General features: G+C 37.9%; 1 protein-coding gene across 1 annotated transcript; it reads right to left on the reverse strand.

Moving 5' to 3' along the window:
* Window positions 1–1825: 1825 nt before the first annotated feature.
* LOC130105820 (NXPE family member 3-like) lies at window positions 1826–11411 on the reverse strand. Its single transcript, XM_056272012.1, has 7 exons — window positions 11345–11411; window positions 4433–4825; window positions 3917–4332; window positions 3750–3826; window positions 3359–3562; window positions 2940–3277; window positions 1826–2022 (listed from the first exon to the last, which is right to left on the reverse strand). The coding sequence occupies exons 1-7, from the start codon at window positions 11378–11380 to the stop codon at window positions 1828–1830; spliced, it is 1659 nt and encodes a 552-aa protein (XP_056127987.1). The 5' UTR covers window positions 11381–11411; the 3' UTR covers window positions 1826–1827.
* Window positions 11412–15515: the final 4104 nt, after the last annotated feature.

Consider the following 15515-nt stretch of genomic DNA (forward strand, 5'->3'; position numbering starts at 1 on the left):
ACTTAAAAGCCTTTAATTTTCTCAAAAAACGACAGTGCGCCTTATAATCCGGAGCGCCTTATATATGGATGGTGAACACACGTTCACCAAGACGGGGAGACAGCGCCGGGCGACTTACGCCACTATCTGCCAATGGATCGTAGATGCCCAGGCTGATATATCAGTCTCAACTGGGATCCGAGCTTTCACGAAGGCAGGAATCATCTCTTTATTCAGCCGGCTTTACATACCCGTATTTACTTCCTGTTTTCGGTCGAAGTCCACAGTAGTCGATTGTCGAGTTCGCGCGCGCGCGATCAAACCTCCTCCGTGTGTTCAACATCTGATTCGGATGAACTATCCATTTGAGCTGATATTCTCAGAACACCACAAAGCACTGTCATCGGCTGACAGTCCGAGTCTCCACTGTTGCTTAGTTAGCTACCAATGATCGCGCGCGCACTCGACAATCGCCTACTGTGGACTTCGACCGAAAACAGGAAGAAAATACGGGTATGTGCAGTCAGATTCACCGTGTTCACTCACATGGCTGTGCACTTGTAATGACACATTAAGGTTGTTATAGGCTAAAAGCAGGTTTAAAACTTGTCCCGTTTAAGTCAACAGGGTGCAAATTTTAAAAAGAGGATAACACGGTGTAGGCAACACCAGTTTTTGTCGTTGTTATCTGTACTGACAGCACTTCAAATTTACAAAAAATGAGCTCAATGTTAAAATTGACCGGAGTTTTCCTTTTTAACGTTTGAACAACGTTACCATGGGAGTGAACGGAGTTGTCAGAACGCTTAATAAGGTTTGACTTTATCTGACTGTTTTGTTGACATTTGTTGACATCTAGTGGATGCATAACGCAAACCCAGTCAAACGTTTGACTGCAGTATCTTATGCGCCTTATAATCCGGTGCGCCCTATATATGAAAAATGTTCTAAAATAGGTCATTCATTGAAGGTGCGCCTTATAATCCGTTGCGCCGTATAGTGCGGAAAATACGGTAATTAAATTATTTTAATTAATCCACTCATTAAAAATAATTAATAATACCAACTTATTTTTGTTTTAAATCAAAACAATTCCATTCAGTAGTATTCATTATCATAGAGTTTTGTCCAATGAAACCAATATTTTTGTTTAAATTTTAATTAATTGTTGTGTGTGCTATTTACTCATTTTGAAGGGTTTAAATGGTTGAATTACGATTCAAAGGGTAACAATTTGATTATAAAACAATTGTTTTCTTCATCTTTTCCTCCTATTCTTTTATTAATAATAATTCTTATTAATAATCAAATTAGTTATTTGTTATTTTATCTGTTATTAAAAATAAGAACAATGTTGCAAATAACAAACAGTAACAAATCCAATATTAGAAAGAAACAAACTAAATTAACAGTGCTTTACTTTATTTAATTTTTACATCTATTTAACAGAAGTATTCAAGTAAGAATTAATACAGAAATTGAATAAACAAAAATAATCACTGCATAGTCTTCAGTTTATTAATTACAAATAAACTGATTATTATTAAAGCTATTATTAAAGTTGATTGATAAACATTAATGACACAGACAGCAGGTTTATTTAGTAAGTCAAAGAAGTTGCTTTTCCAATTTGAGGATGATAAAACAAAAAATGAAGTCTCTGACATGTACTAAACCATTCTTTTAAAAAATGATTGTAGTGGAGAATTCAAGCAGTGGTTTATAATTGGACAATTTAATTACAACTCAGGGAAGTCAAACAGGATTTCTCAGTGTTTTTTAGACAGCTTTTCTCTTGTAATAACAGTTATTGAAAAAATAATAATAATAATTTAATTTAATTTAAATTCAGTAAGGGCAAATAAAAGAGAGTAAAATGTCAATCTCATTTTTAATGATGATAGGGCCAGGATGAATGTTCTCTTTGCTGTAGTGACATGCGGTCATTTGCCAAACATCTATAATATAAACGCCAACATCCTGAAAAGCCCAGTGTAGAATTCTGTCCAGCTGTAGAGAATACCAGTCACTGCCAAAAATATCCTATTGTAAAGACAGAGAAACACAAAATCATCCATAAACTTGTCATCACAGAGTGCCTTAATTATTTGAACACTTGGTACTCTATAAACCTTTATCACAGTCCGCGTATTGCCACATCCATTTCTGATTAGTAGCGCAATTGATTTTCCACCTGCATTATTGTCAATGGACAGTTGCTAATTTTGTCAAGAAAATTAAATAGCAATTTGACAATTAACGCCAATATTTTAAATGGTTTATTTAGCCTTACACGATACCATGTGTGAAATCTTCCATTAGAGATAAAATATATAAGAGATATAGATATATTAGTTATTGCTGGAGGAATAATCGAAATACACTACAATGCTATCCCATCATTGCATCCAAACCTGGAGAATATGACTCGTTTAAGATAACAAAATTTAAGCAATCGGTAGGCTACATTGTTTAATTAATTGGTATCATCTTTACTCTTAATCCGGTGTCGTGCCACAGACCTAATTTAAATATCATGCAGGAAACAGAAATCCGATCGGTTATCCAGATACAGAGGCAACTTAATGTGAACAAATGTAAACGCGCCATGTCCTGATTGGCTAATGATCCGATCTGCTTAATTGGATCACGGTGATCGCGTGTTAAGGCCAAGTGTAAGCGCAGCCTTAGACATTCAGTGTCTTGTGCGCTCCCCTTTAAATCATGAAATATGTGCCGAAATTACATGAGACCATTTTTCTTTTTCATCAAACCCAATTAATGATTGTAAACTGAAGTTGATGTGTTTAGATGAAATATCTGTGATTAACTATACATCCATAAATCACAACAATCCTGTGTCACATGTCCTGCCATTGATACAGGCTACAGAGGAAGTTATTTTACGCTACTATTTGAAGCGTCTGCTTTTGAAGTGTGATGAAGGCCTATAACGTTACCTTATAGCCAGTGTTGACAGTCTTGATTATAACAGTTGTATCAGGTGCCCGCTGTAACAATGCTAGAACAGCTTTGCGAATCCTCAACACTCTATGGGTGAAGAAATCCAGAGGGTACGTGGTGAAATGGGGTCCCAGATTGAACATAATGACTGTGTGGGATCCTCCAGCCAGGTCATCGATCTCATTACTGATGTAGTGCAGATCAGCGAATGCTGTTTTCCGAGTGCGCACAGGAACGCCGTGAGCCCTCCAGTGTAAGTCAATGTTGTTATCCACATCCACTGCAATGAGCGGCCCTGACTGATTTTGGACATGCAGGTTCATCTGCTTCAGGGCTGAAAAACAGACCCACAATTAATGCATCTATGCACTGTATAAATAATTATAATTAACAAATAAGCAATTATTTATCTCACTTGGTATTGCTTTCACAAAGAACTCAAACCACTGTCTCATAGTAGAGTCTCCCATCATGTAAATGTGTTTGTCTTTCAGGCACTCTGTTGTCGTTTGGGTTGTAAAATGGCGGGTGCTACAGACGAATGACGTCCACACATCATTCAAGTAAAAGCCAGCTGGAACTGGAGTGTGTAAACCAGGGTGACATTTCTCTGTAACATCTGCAGGACGAGTAAATGTAAGTTCTGTGTCAAAGGTATACGTTTTCAAAAATTTGCCTGAACTGGAGATTTTATATGACTTGCATTGTCTAAATGTCAGAAAATTAATTATGTGCAACACATTTCCCAGCATATCTGCCTCCTTGTACTGTATTATTCTGCTGGGTTAAACCATTGACCAACATACCAATAGTTTCATTTCCCTCGGAATGAAAAATTTTGATGATCCTTTTATCTCCATTGATACCTTTGTTAGTTTGCTTCCTGCCAAAGAGAACATGTTTGTCAAACTGCCTTCCATCAATGCATCAAATATATCAATCAAACAGTCAATCAAGAGTACTTTAATCTCACATAAGCATTTTCTCCTTATTAGTCAGGCGGTTTCTATAACCACCCATAGAGTGATACACAAGGGAACTGCATGGCAGCGATTTGGGTCTCTGACAGCGCCAAGTTTCTCCGGTACGGTGATCGTTGTATTCACAGCAGCAGTCTTCTGTTCCCATACGCTCTAGTCCATTGTTGTCCCACTTTACATTACACATCACTGTTTCACTCAGCCTGGTCTTATTTGGTCCTGGTCCCTCATAATATCCTTTAAAGAACACTCTGTCAGAGTCAGTATCTCTGTGATGCTTCAGGACCTGCACAGCTTCACTGGAGTGAATTAGACGCACAGCCACCTGTGCCTCGCCGACCCACGGCAAGAGGAAACGTACAGAGTAGGAGCCATTGAGCAGGTCCACCACCTCCCCAAAAACACTGGCCTGTGACAGAAGTACATTCTCAGTACAACTCTCTCTGACCCAGGGAGATCAATAAATCAGGCAAGTAGTTTTAGTTAATCTAATGTGTACAATAACTGACCTTAGTTTTAGACCAGAATAGCTTGGCTTGAAAAAAGTCACCTCCATAAAGCTTGGATTTGTTGTCAAAATCCTTTGCGTGCACCGTAACATAAAGCTCCTCACCAATTTGATAGCTCTCTTTCAGGTTCTGAATGATGAATTTGGTGTGGCCTGGACTAGTACTCATGGACACATTTGTGATTGCTCTGTCAGGCCCGGCCCAGTAAACATCCTGCTGTAACCTGGAGTAGTCTTCTAAATTGATTCCTTTTTCAAGGTAAAATGAGCTTGACTCTTCTGAACTGAGTACTGAAGGAGAAGTGGAGTTTGTATATATTCCTGGAAAGTGCAGAGACAAAAAGCTGGGTGGAGGGTGCTTCTTCCTTTCATTACCTGTATAAGACCATACAACCTACAAATACAAAATATTGTTATTAATCAAAAGTTGTGTATTTGTCGGATTAATGCTTGTCGATTATTAAACAAAAAACATCTACGTTTTTTGACATCTACATAACATCTATGTATATATCCCGGTTCCCTGAGAAGGGAATGAGACAATGCATCATAACGTTAACACTATGAGAACACCATCAGATGCGACCTGTGTCTGAAGTATGTGTGGAACACGGAAATTGATTGACAGACGGCAGTCCTAGAAAAATGGTTCTAAACAGAACAAAATTATGGTGCTTTGGCTTGTAACAATAGCAGAAGAAATAGAACCCTTTTTATAAGGTTCCATAGCTTTGAAAGTACCCAAAATCAGCCCGATTATCTTTTGGTGTGTACCCAGCATTACCCGGATCGCAGACCGGGGCAAAAATCTGAGCAAAAGTCATAGTGTATTCCAGCCTTAAGATATGACATTCTCATATTGACTCCTGTTGTTTTAACAGAGAATGAAATTGTTTGGGACACTTGAATGAACCCAACTAAAACTATGATAGATATAATTCCCAGATTATAAGAAAACCTAAAGACAGTGATGCCCACCAAGACCAAGCACACCAATCATAAGTTTATTACATCTAGTATGTGGACACCTCTTCTTATTATTAATAACTAATTACTTAATAGGTAAAAAACTTATGTACTGTAACATTTTCTTACATTTATGTATTTGGTTGATACTGTTATCCAAAGCAACTTACATTCCTTTAAACTTATCCACCTTTTTCCTATACGCCCCATGACACTTTGTGTGAATTATGGGTAAAATTTCCATTACGACATAAACAAACCTTTCGCTGCTGTGTCGCTAGTCAGAACATATAAAGGACAACATGCCCCTCCCTTCCTTTAAGCTCCAGTCCGTAACTTTTTTAAGTTAAAAATAATCCAAAATAATTATATAAAAAAAAAAACTTATTCTGCCAGTGGTCAAAACTTTCTGCTTGCCATAGCTACATTCAAAACGGTTAGCTTGTAATAATGATTTTAATTCCAGTGGTACTGGTGGGTTTCCGCGGGAAATTCGAGCATGTCTTTGCGTCATGACGTCACACCCGTACACATAAAGAAGGAGTTTCGGCTAGCCGGCTATACAGCGCTGACGAGATGTTTAGATGTATAGGCTTTTCTCGCAGCACTTTACATAATTAAACTTATGGCATCCAGAAAGATCCAAACAACAATCATCAGTGTCAACTGGAGATTCAGCAGTTATAAAACACAAAAGACTTCGTACTTCGGATTTAAGGTGGCTAGAGAAAGAGAAAGAAACCGTCTCATGCGAACACAAGGATTTAAACATCGGCGGGGCTTTTGAAAAGTGCGTGAACTCCGTGTTTTGAAGGGGTTCGAAACGGAAGAAGAGACGGCCTTTTTCTGCTGAACAAATAAGACATTTCAATAGTTCAATCGTGTAACAGTACGTTTTCTTAATTCACACAGTTATGGAGTTTCCTTTGTTGTGCCTTTCTCGTTTTGCTATTATGGAGAATATGAATTCTGAACTACGCAGGTAGCTGCTAACCATAAAACACATTAAATTTAACATTAGTCACGCAATGCTGATGTTGTTAACATGAACAATTTGAGAACAAAGTAGGCTATAATTTGCACGGTTGCTGTAAATCGCGTTGATTAAATCTAACGAAGCTTATCATGTCGAATGCTTTTTCCCCCTTAGTTGGTCAGAACAAAAATGGATTTTACTTACTTGTTCAGAAGACATTTTCTTATGAAAATTCTTATGTTGGTCAAACTTTCAAAAAGTGAATCTGTGATTCTGTATGACAGTATTCACACAGCGCGGTGACTGACAGCAGCACTCGCCTCAAAGCACTGTGTTCATCCGCGCTGTTTCATGCCGATTTACAACCCACGTAAAGATGATAATTCCGCGAATCACTGCAGTTACAGATTTCGAACAGAGAGATGGCGACAAAGAGGAAAAGATACGGACTGCAGCTTTAATGGGAGGCAATTTAACAAAAGTGGCCACGCAACACTGTTAACCCTAACACTTAAACCTACCTACACCATTAAACCTGCCCCAGCCTTACCTGTATCACACCTCAGTGGCAGCAAAAGTGTTTTGTAGTACATTAACACAATAAGTACCATTGTAACTAACATGGTAATGTTGTTGTTTTGTTATAATTTTTTAACATGTGTATTTGGTGTTTAAAGACACCTATGTAAAGTGGGACTGATGATGATTATTATTAGTAGTAGTAGAATTACAATTAGTATTAGGCTAGTTACTAGAAGCATGATCTGAGCTCTAACTAGTGTTTTACATCTAAAAGCTACAATCCTAGGGAGGCAAGTTAAAAAAAAAAAAAAAAAAGAGTAGAAACACTATTATTTTGTCTATAAAGGTTAGGGATGGGAATTTATAAGATTTTATCAATATCAATACCACTGACGATTCTGCTTATCGATCCGATTCTTTAACGATTCTCTTATCGATTCCTGATAGCACTGTGGGAAAAAGAAGTCACATGCTTTTCCGGCAAAAAAACAAGTGGTTTTATTTGTTTTAAAGCTTACACTTGAGTAAGCAAACTGAATAATAAATATAGATTTACAAAATAAAAAAATCTCCTGTAAACAAGCATAGCCTACAGGTCAGCAAATCTTCCTCGTAATATAGAATTAAAACTATTCTCTAAAAACAGAGATGGAATAGTTATACATAATACAGTGTTTTCGTAGAATATGCCTGTTATTTGTAAGACGCCAGTGATATACACTCACCGGCCACTTTATTAGGTACCCCATGCTAGTAACGGGTTGGACCCCCTTTTGCCTTCAGAACTGCCTCAATTCTTCGTGGCATAGATTCAACAAGGTGCTGGAAGCATTCCTCAGGGAGTTTGGTCCATATTGACATGATGGCATCACACAGTTGCCGCAGATTTGTCGGCTGCACATCCATGATGCGAATCTCCCGTTCCACCACATCCCAAAGATGCTCTATTGGGTTGAGATCTGGTGACTGTGGAGGCCATTTTAGTACAGTGAACTCATTGTCATGTTCAAGAAACCAATTTGAAATGATTAGAGCTTTGTGACATGGTGGAAGTAGCCATCAGAGGATGGGTACATTGTGGCCATAAAGGGATGGACATGGTCAGAAACAATGCTCAGGTAGGCCGTGGCATTTAAACGATGCCCAATTGGCACTAAGGGGCCTAAAGTGTGCCAGGAAAACATCCCCCACACCATTACAACACCACCACCAGCCTGCACAGTGGTAACAAGGCATGATGGTTCCATGTTCTCATTCTGTTTACGCCAAATTCTGACTCTAACATCTGAATGTCTCAACAGAAATCGAGACTCATCAGACCAGGCAACATTTTTCCAGTCTTCAACTGTTCAATTTTGGTGAGCTCTTGCAAATTGTAGCCTCTTTTTCCTATTTGTAGTGGAGATGAGTGGTACCCGGTGGAGTCTTCTGCTGTTGTAGCCCATTCGCCTCAAGGTTGTGCGTGTTGTGGCTTCACAAATGCTTTGCTGCATACCTCGGTTGTAACGAGTGGTTATTTCAGTCACTGTTGCCCTTCTATCAGCTCGAACCAGTCTGGCCATTCTCCTCTGACCTCTGGCATCAACAAGGCATTTCCGCCCACAGAACTGCCGCTCACTGGATGTTTTTTCTTTTTCGGACCATTCTCTGTAAACCCTAGAGATGGTTGTGCGTGAAAATCCCAGTAGATTAGCAGTTTCTGAAATACTCAGACCAGCCCTTCTGGCACCAACAATCATGCCACGTTCAAAGTCACTCAAATCACCTTTCTTCCCCATACTGATGCTCGGTTTGAACTGCAGGAGATTGTCTTGACCATGTCTACATGCCTAAATGCACTGAGTTGCCGCCATGTGATTGGCTGCTTAGAAATTAAGTGTTAACGAGCAGTTGGACAGGTGTACCTAATAAAGTGGCCGGTGAGTGTATATTACATTACCCTGTACAACGGAGGTTATGGTAATAACTTGGCAGTTGTACGCAGCGGATCAAAAACAAGACATTCCTGCAATTTCGCATTCGTACAGGTGTTTAAGTTTGTTAAGTCTCCTAAATAGAAAGATGCATGTACATGTAAATCATACAGTTGAGTAATAGCCTAATCAAAGTCACTCAAGTCTTCTTCACTGTGATTTGTTCTGGTGATTGGTTTGTAATGATCTAAGCTAATCGACTGTTAGTTCTACTGTGTTAACACTTTTTGGGTAAGTATTGGTCTTTGACCTGAGCATCCTTAGTCTGCATTTCTCTGTACATTTAATGTTGAAAATACCTATTACATTGGAACTGGGAACACTTCCCTTAAATCCTGATGTACTCGTTACATCATAAGAAGAATGGCATCTACGGTAATTTTAGTGTCTTTGTTTATCCTGAGGTTTTCCAGCAGCCTGCCGGATCCAGGCCGTTTCCAGATCTGACAAAGGACCTTCGCCTGGACCCGATGACAACGCAGTGCTGAAGTGCCAACTAGCCTCTCCCTATGGAGGATCCCTATTCCACTCTACAGATAAAGCGTTGTGGAAATTTCGGTTCGCGTACCAACCCAGAAGTGATAAAATAAAATTCTGTATCAAAATTTATAGGCAAGACAAATAGTTTGTTTAGGCATGGTTTGTAGGGAATTACAAACCTGCGCACATATATTCAAAAACGCACATAACTATAGAATCAATTCTTAATGCGCATGTGAACGCCATCAGCATTTATCACAGGTTTGCGTTTAAAGTCTGTTTAGAGAGAACGGTGTCATCTTAGCGGTCCCTAATTTAATAACAAATGATCATTTGACGGAAGTGAATCAATCAAAACAAATTTTAGCGGGAAAATAACATTATTCAAGAACCGCTATAAAACCAAACCAATCTCTTTTACCTTAAATGATATGTTTATCTCTGTAAAGCTGCTTTGAAACAATTTACATTGTTAAAAGCGCTATATAAATGAGGATGACTTGACATAAATATTTATCTCACTAGAAAAATGTTTCACACCCATGTCCATCATTAGGGCAGTATAACCGGTGCGACCGGGTCCCGTGCTTGAGGGGGCCTCACCACGAAAGAGAATGCAGCCTGGGGAGAGATCACAAGAAACTCTCAACCCAAGGCATTCTCATGTGTTACACAGCCCCTCCCCACTCAAATCCTTTTACTGTGTGGTAAACACTATGCAAGCCGATAAATACACCTCCACGATTTCGACACTTCATTGTGAATATGGAGAAATGAAGGCTCATACAGGGCAGGGGAGGAGGCCTGTTTATTATAACATTCACCTCAACTCTCTTCACGTCTAATCCCTCAGAACTAGAAATGCTTCCACATAATATGCTCTCATGTTGGAAGTGGCCACCGGGCGGGCTTTTGTGACTGGGAGCAATTATAAAGATATCTGAAAAAGCTTGCAAAAGGGAACTCCCTTGTTGTACATTTATATAACAGGACTTTTCCAATGGGTGGTGAATATGCATGCCTTCAGATGAGTCACATGCGTAGGCCTATATAATAACGCTGGCTTGGTGTGTTTGCTGCAGCACATGCAGTATTGATAGGGAATAAATGAATTAAGAATTAATAGTAAAATGTTGTGTTTCGTGCTGTCATGTGGGGGTAATAAAGAGAGAAGGTAAACGGCACACCAAAATGACTTTTCACAAGTCTTTGTCTTCAAGTCAAGTGAAGTCTGTTAAATCGGTCATAGGCATAGCGTGGGAAGTAGGTAGTTGTTTGGGCCTGTTGTTCCCTTGAAGTTTTTTTGTTATTTTTTTATGAATTGTAATTTGTCTTTTTTTGTATGCTTGTCTTGCTGCAAAACCAATTGCTGCAAAATCAAAAATGATGATTATGAAAATGTAGTTTTTTATTTTTTTTATTTAGTATAGCTAGTCTGTAGGCCTACAGTAGAGATCTGCATTGGGATTGGGCTCCAGCGGGACCCAATGCAACTCTCGCGGGAGCGGGTGGTTTTATCTTTTTAGTGGGCAGTCAAAAAAATACAGCGCAGTCCCATAGTCTCACGATCCCGCGATGTGCCGTGTAAGTTGTAACAAGAAGGAAGTCACCAAATGAAGTCCACGAAGTCGATCAGTAACTCTTTCTCCATATAGCCATGAAAAGCACTATATAAGTCTAAGTCATTATTATTAGCTATTATTAAACAATGCGCCTGGAAAAATTGTATAGCCATTGAGAAGTTCAGAATTATGTATAGCCTACAATAACGATAAACCACCTGTCAGTCTGCATAGACGACTTAATAGATGCTAGCCTATTTAAGCATATCATGAAGAATAATGTTGTCAACATTATTCACACAATTTTACATTATCCGCATGGTACCTAATATTTTGTAGCCTATAACTATTTAGTTTGATTAAGCATTATTGATTTTTAATTTGAAGAATTAATACTGCCATTTTAAAGATGCAGTTGTGATAAATGAACTTACCAGACAACTCATGATCACCAGTAGACACAACCCCATAAAAAACTTCCATAGATGTGATCTTTCCCTGTGAACTGTAAAAGCATTATGTCATCACACAGTGCAGGCATATAAAACATTTTTGTTTATGGTTACTACACTGAAAAACCCCCGGATAATGTAGGCCTTCTGGCGTTCTAATTACGGACTTTTCCTTCAATTAAAAAACGGAAAATTCTGTAGATTTACAGTACATCCTCCATACAATTTACATACACTTCCGTTAATGATTAGCAATTTCTTTAGTAGCATTTGGTGAAAATTTGCACTGATCTTTACGGGTTCTGTATATAAATCACTGTAGTTATGCTAAAAACATTAAAGGACTATTATTAGGGATGCACCGATATTAACATTTTGGCCAATACCGATAACTCTTTACATTTGAAAGCCGATAACCGATATATTGGCCGATAAATCTACCGGTAAATGCACATTTTTATATACTTTGATAGCCTGAATACATAAACAAAATGCTCACCATTAAAAGGCAACGTCCCAAACACTTCAACATAAATCAAACATACACAATCCAGTATAGCCTATTGAACCAGTGTTAGATTCCTTAACTTTTCAAATTAATTTTACACTCCTATGGGCAACTTTCTTTATTAAAAAATGGCAACACTTTATTATAAGGTTTAATTTTGTTAGTATTAGCTAGCATGTACCCACAATTAATGAACACTTCTACAGCATTTATTAATCTTAGTTAATGTTAAGCTCATTTTATAAGAAATGTTTAAGATCCATATCTGTTAACCTTAGTTAATGCACTGCGAACTAACATGAACACAATTATATTTCATTAACTAACATTAACAAAGGCTATTGCTCTCTGTTAGTTCATATTATGCATTAACAAATGATACCTTATTGTAAAGTGTTACCAAAAAAATCTATTGCCAAACAAAAAATTTAAATAAAATACATAATGCAAACAAGTCATTGGATAACATTGGGCTGCATATAAAGAAACAAAATTCATGTGCCATAGGTAAATAAAATGAATCGAAAAACAATAAAGAAATTGTTTTGATCAAACCATTGTTGATGAAAATAATACGAGTTATTAATAATGCATCAATGTTTTTGAAAAAAAAAAAACACGTTTGATATTACAGTAATAGTAAACATCTTTAATATTAGGCTTACTGTTTAAAATGGCATCATTGCTGTTTGAGCTGGGCGACCGCGCTGAAGCTGAAGAGAACAAACTTTAAACTGAATCGCTTTGCTAGAAGGTTAACCAACTCAACGGTTGCTGAAGAATGCAACTGAACCCAAAGAATTTACAACTTTTTATTACAATAGTGTATACAATTATAATGATATGGCAGTCCCAATCATAGCTGTTAATGTTTTGCATTTCTGTTTGACGGCGCGCGCTGACGCTGAAGAGAACTAACACCGGGAAACTGAAAAACTTTTCTAGCATGTTGTTTAAATCAGCGAAACGCATCATATGTGAGATTAATCAGATATTTATATTACATAAACTTCATATTACGACTTATCATATATCTGCACAAAATTACGTGAATGCACTTTTAGGCCTAAGCGAACTTGACTGCGCTAGAACGTGTAACCCCTGTTCTGGACGTGCTATTCCCACAACAACGCGCTGAAACACAGCAACTAAACCCAGAGAATTCACAACGTTTTATTACAATAGTAGATATTCTCATTATAATGGCATGTATATGACAGTCTCAATTATATTAATGTGCATTGCTGTTTGAGCTGCACAAGCTAAAGATGATCACCTATAGCCTACAATCGAAGCGCTTTACTGCATCGTTCATTAACTCAACCAAACGCATCCTATATTAGATTAATCAGATACACAAAATAAACATACATGCATACAAAAAGCTAACTGTAGCATATAATGATGCCTTGCGGATGCTACTGGGCCCCACGATGAAGTAGTGCGAGCCAAATGTTTGTAAATGTGGGTTTGCCAAACTGCCCTGCTGTAGCCTACTGCGAAATCTCATGTGCAGGCTTTCGAGCTCGGTGAACAGTATCATCACTGCATTGACCAACCCTGGACTAAGCCCGGTGCGAATCGATACTCTTCTCTGGTCTCACTGGCTTATGAGCCTGTATGCAAGGGCGTAACTTTGGATCTACCATTGGGGGGGTTAAACTCGCGGCATATTTATTAATTTATTGAATAATTGTCTTGTGTAAAAGGTAACATACTACATGCCCAATCACCCCAACAAAATGTTAATAAACTAGGCTTTAAGTTTAACTGTTAAAATGTATTTTATTAACATCACATTTTAAAAACTTAACATCAAATAACAGCATTAAAAACTTTGCACATATTTGACAATCGGAATATCAGATATATCCTGCTATAGCTAACAAATTTGTGAAATTTTGAATAAAAAAGGAAATAAAAGCAGATCATCAGTCATTCAGCTATTGTGGCTGCGGTGTGACAAGCAATGAAGGGCGCGTCTCCATGGGATACTACGAGTACGATCAATAACGATCGCCTTGAAAAACTTTTAAACTTATGTGTGAAAACGTTAAGTAAGGCTTACATTTAAATGTGTCTTTGTTTTGTTTTGAGTGTATGGTCAATAAATAAAGGAATTAAAAACCTGTTTGTCTCCACACACTTTGAGAAACGCTGAGCTAACTTAACAGCTAACCTCCGTTTGGTCAGGATTTTTCCTCTTTTTGGCTGGTGTCGACCAACAATGAAAAATCGTTGTCTGGCTGTGTCCTTTTCATCTTTCCATCCGTTAGCATGCACCGTCAGCTTTCTCCGACCATTCATCCCAGCGACTGCGCAAAATAGTGAACAAACTTGGTAGAGAAAGCGGGTTGGGTAATACCAAGTAGTCGGTGCGGTGGGCGGGGGGTACATTACAGATTATTTAAAATAATGATATCTTTATTGCTGACAAATGAATTTAATAAAGACAACGAACAAAAGTGTTCATTCGGAATATTTCATATTTATTTTAATCTGAATTATGTGATGATATTGGGGGGGTTATATTAGCTGGATCTGATTTTTGAGGGGGTTATGACCCCCGTAACCCCCGTGCAAATTACGCGCACGTGTACAGGTGATAAATGCAGCCTATTGCTTATTGTGTGTCTCTTTTTGTCTGTAATATGGACCATTATTTACGTGTCTGAAATAAAATAAAATAATAATAATAAAACATATTACAATGGAACAGAATGCTGCGAATGATCAAGAGAACTTGTCTTTGCCTGTCATGAAGCCTTGACTCCATAGACGCACTCTTTCCGCCACAACGCGCTAAAACACTGGCGAACATGAATTCAAAACATGCTTTTTCAGGCGTGCTCTTATTATAATGTTATGAATGTGACAGATGTGTGCTGCACTAAACTATCTTCCTTTTCGAAGTGATTCCAATATTCAAAACCATCATGGCGAACAGCGCGCATGAAGTATAGGCTAAATAATCTATTATCTATCGGCTTTGATATGCGGCCTAATTTTCTAATCAGATCGATAACGATAACATCAAAAATGACCATTTATCGGCCGATATCGATATGTGGTCAATATATTCCTAACTGTTATCCATTACCAGACCAATATGTAGTCTTCTGATGCGATAAACGTGGTCAAATAAACTTGCACAATATAGGCCTATACAATCTAAACGTGGTTTATCTCAGGTGAACATTAAGTCCATTCAATCGCATTCAAAAGCTTTTGTAGTAACTAACGTTACAAGCTAAAAAATAAAATCCAAGCACCAAACCTGAAATACAAGTGTGGCGAGCAGAGGCCGGTGATTACTTCTCGAGGACTTCAGCTTTTTTTTTTTACAAAAAAATAAAAGTGGTAACAATTCATTGAACAATGTGCATAAAAAAATGCTTCTTGTAGACTTGTTTTGCAAATCACCACAGGTTCACTGATAACACTTCAAATTTACAAAAAATGAGCTCAATGTTAAAATTGACCGGAGTTTTCCTTTTTAACGTTTGAACAACGTTACCATGGGAGTGAACGGAGTTGTCAGAACGCTTAATAAGGTTTGACTTTATCTGACTGTTTTGTTGACATTTGTTGACATCTAGTGGATGCATAACGCAAACCCAGTCAAACGTTTGACTGCAGTATCTT

The sequence above is a fragment of the Rhinichthys klamathensis genome, unplaced genomic scaffold (assembly GCF_029890125.1).
Source record: "Rhinichthys klamathensis goyatoka isolate OS25496 unplaced genomic scaffold, OSU_Roscu_1.1 h1tg000329l_1, whole genome shotgun sequence".
Lineage (NCBI taxonomy): Eukaryota > Metazoa > Chordata > Actinopteri > Cypriniformes > Leuciscidae > Rhinichthys > Rhinichthys klamathensis.

What these genes read in the sequence shown, in the direction of transcription:
- LOC130105820 (XM_056272012.1), bottom strand. Translation starts at nt 11,380, where the DNA reads ATGGGGTTGTGTCTACTGGTGATCATGAGTTGTCTG. An exon ending in TGGTGATCATGAGTTGTCTG is followed by an intron (nt 4,826 to 11,344) that starts GTAAGTTCATTT and finishes TTGTATTTGTAG; the next exon opens with GTTGTATGGTCTTATACAGG. An exon ending in CTGTCAACACTGGCTATAAG is followed by an intron (nt 2,023 to 2,939) that starts GTAACGTTATAG and finishes TCTTTACAATAG; the next exon opens with GATATTTTTGGCAGTGACTG.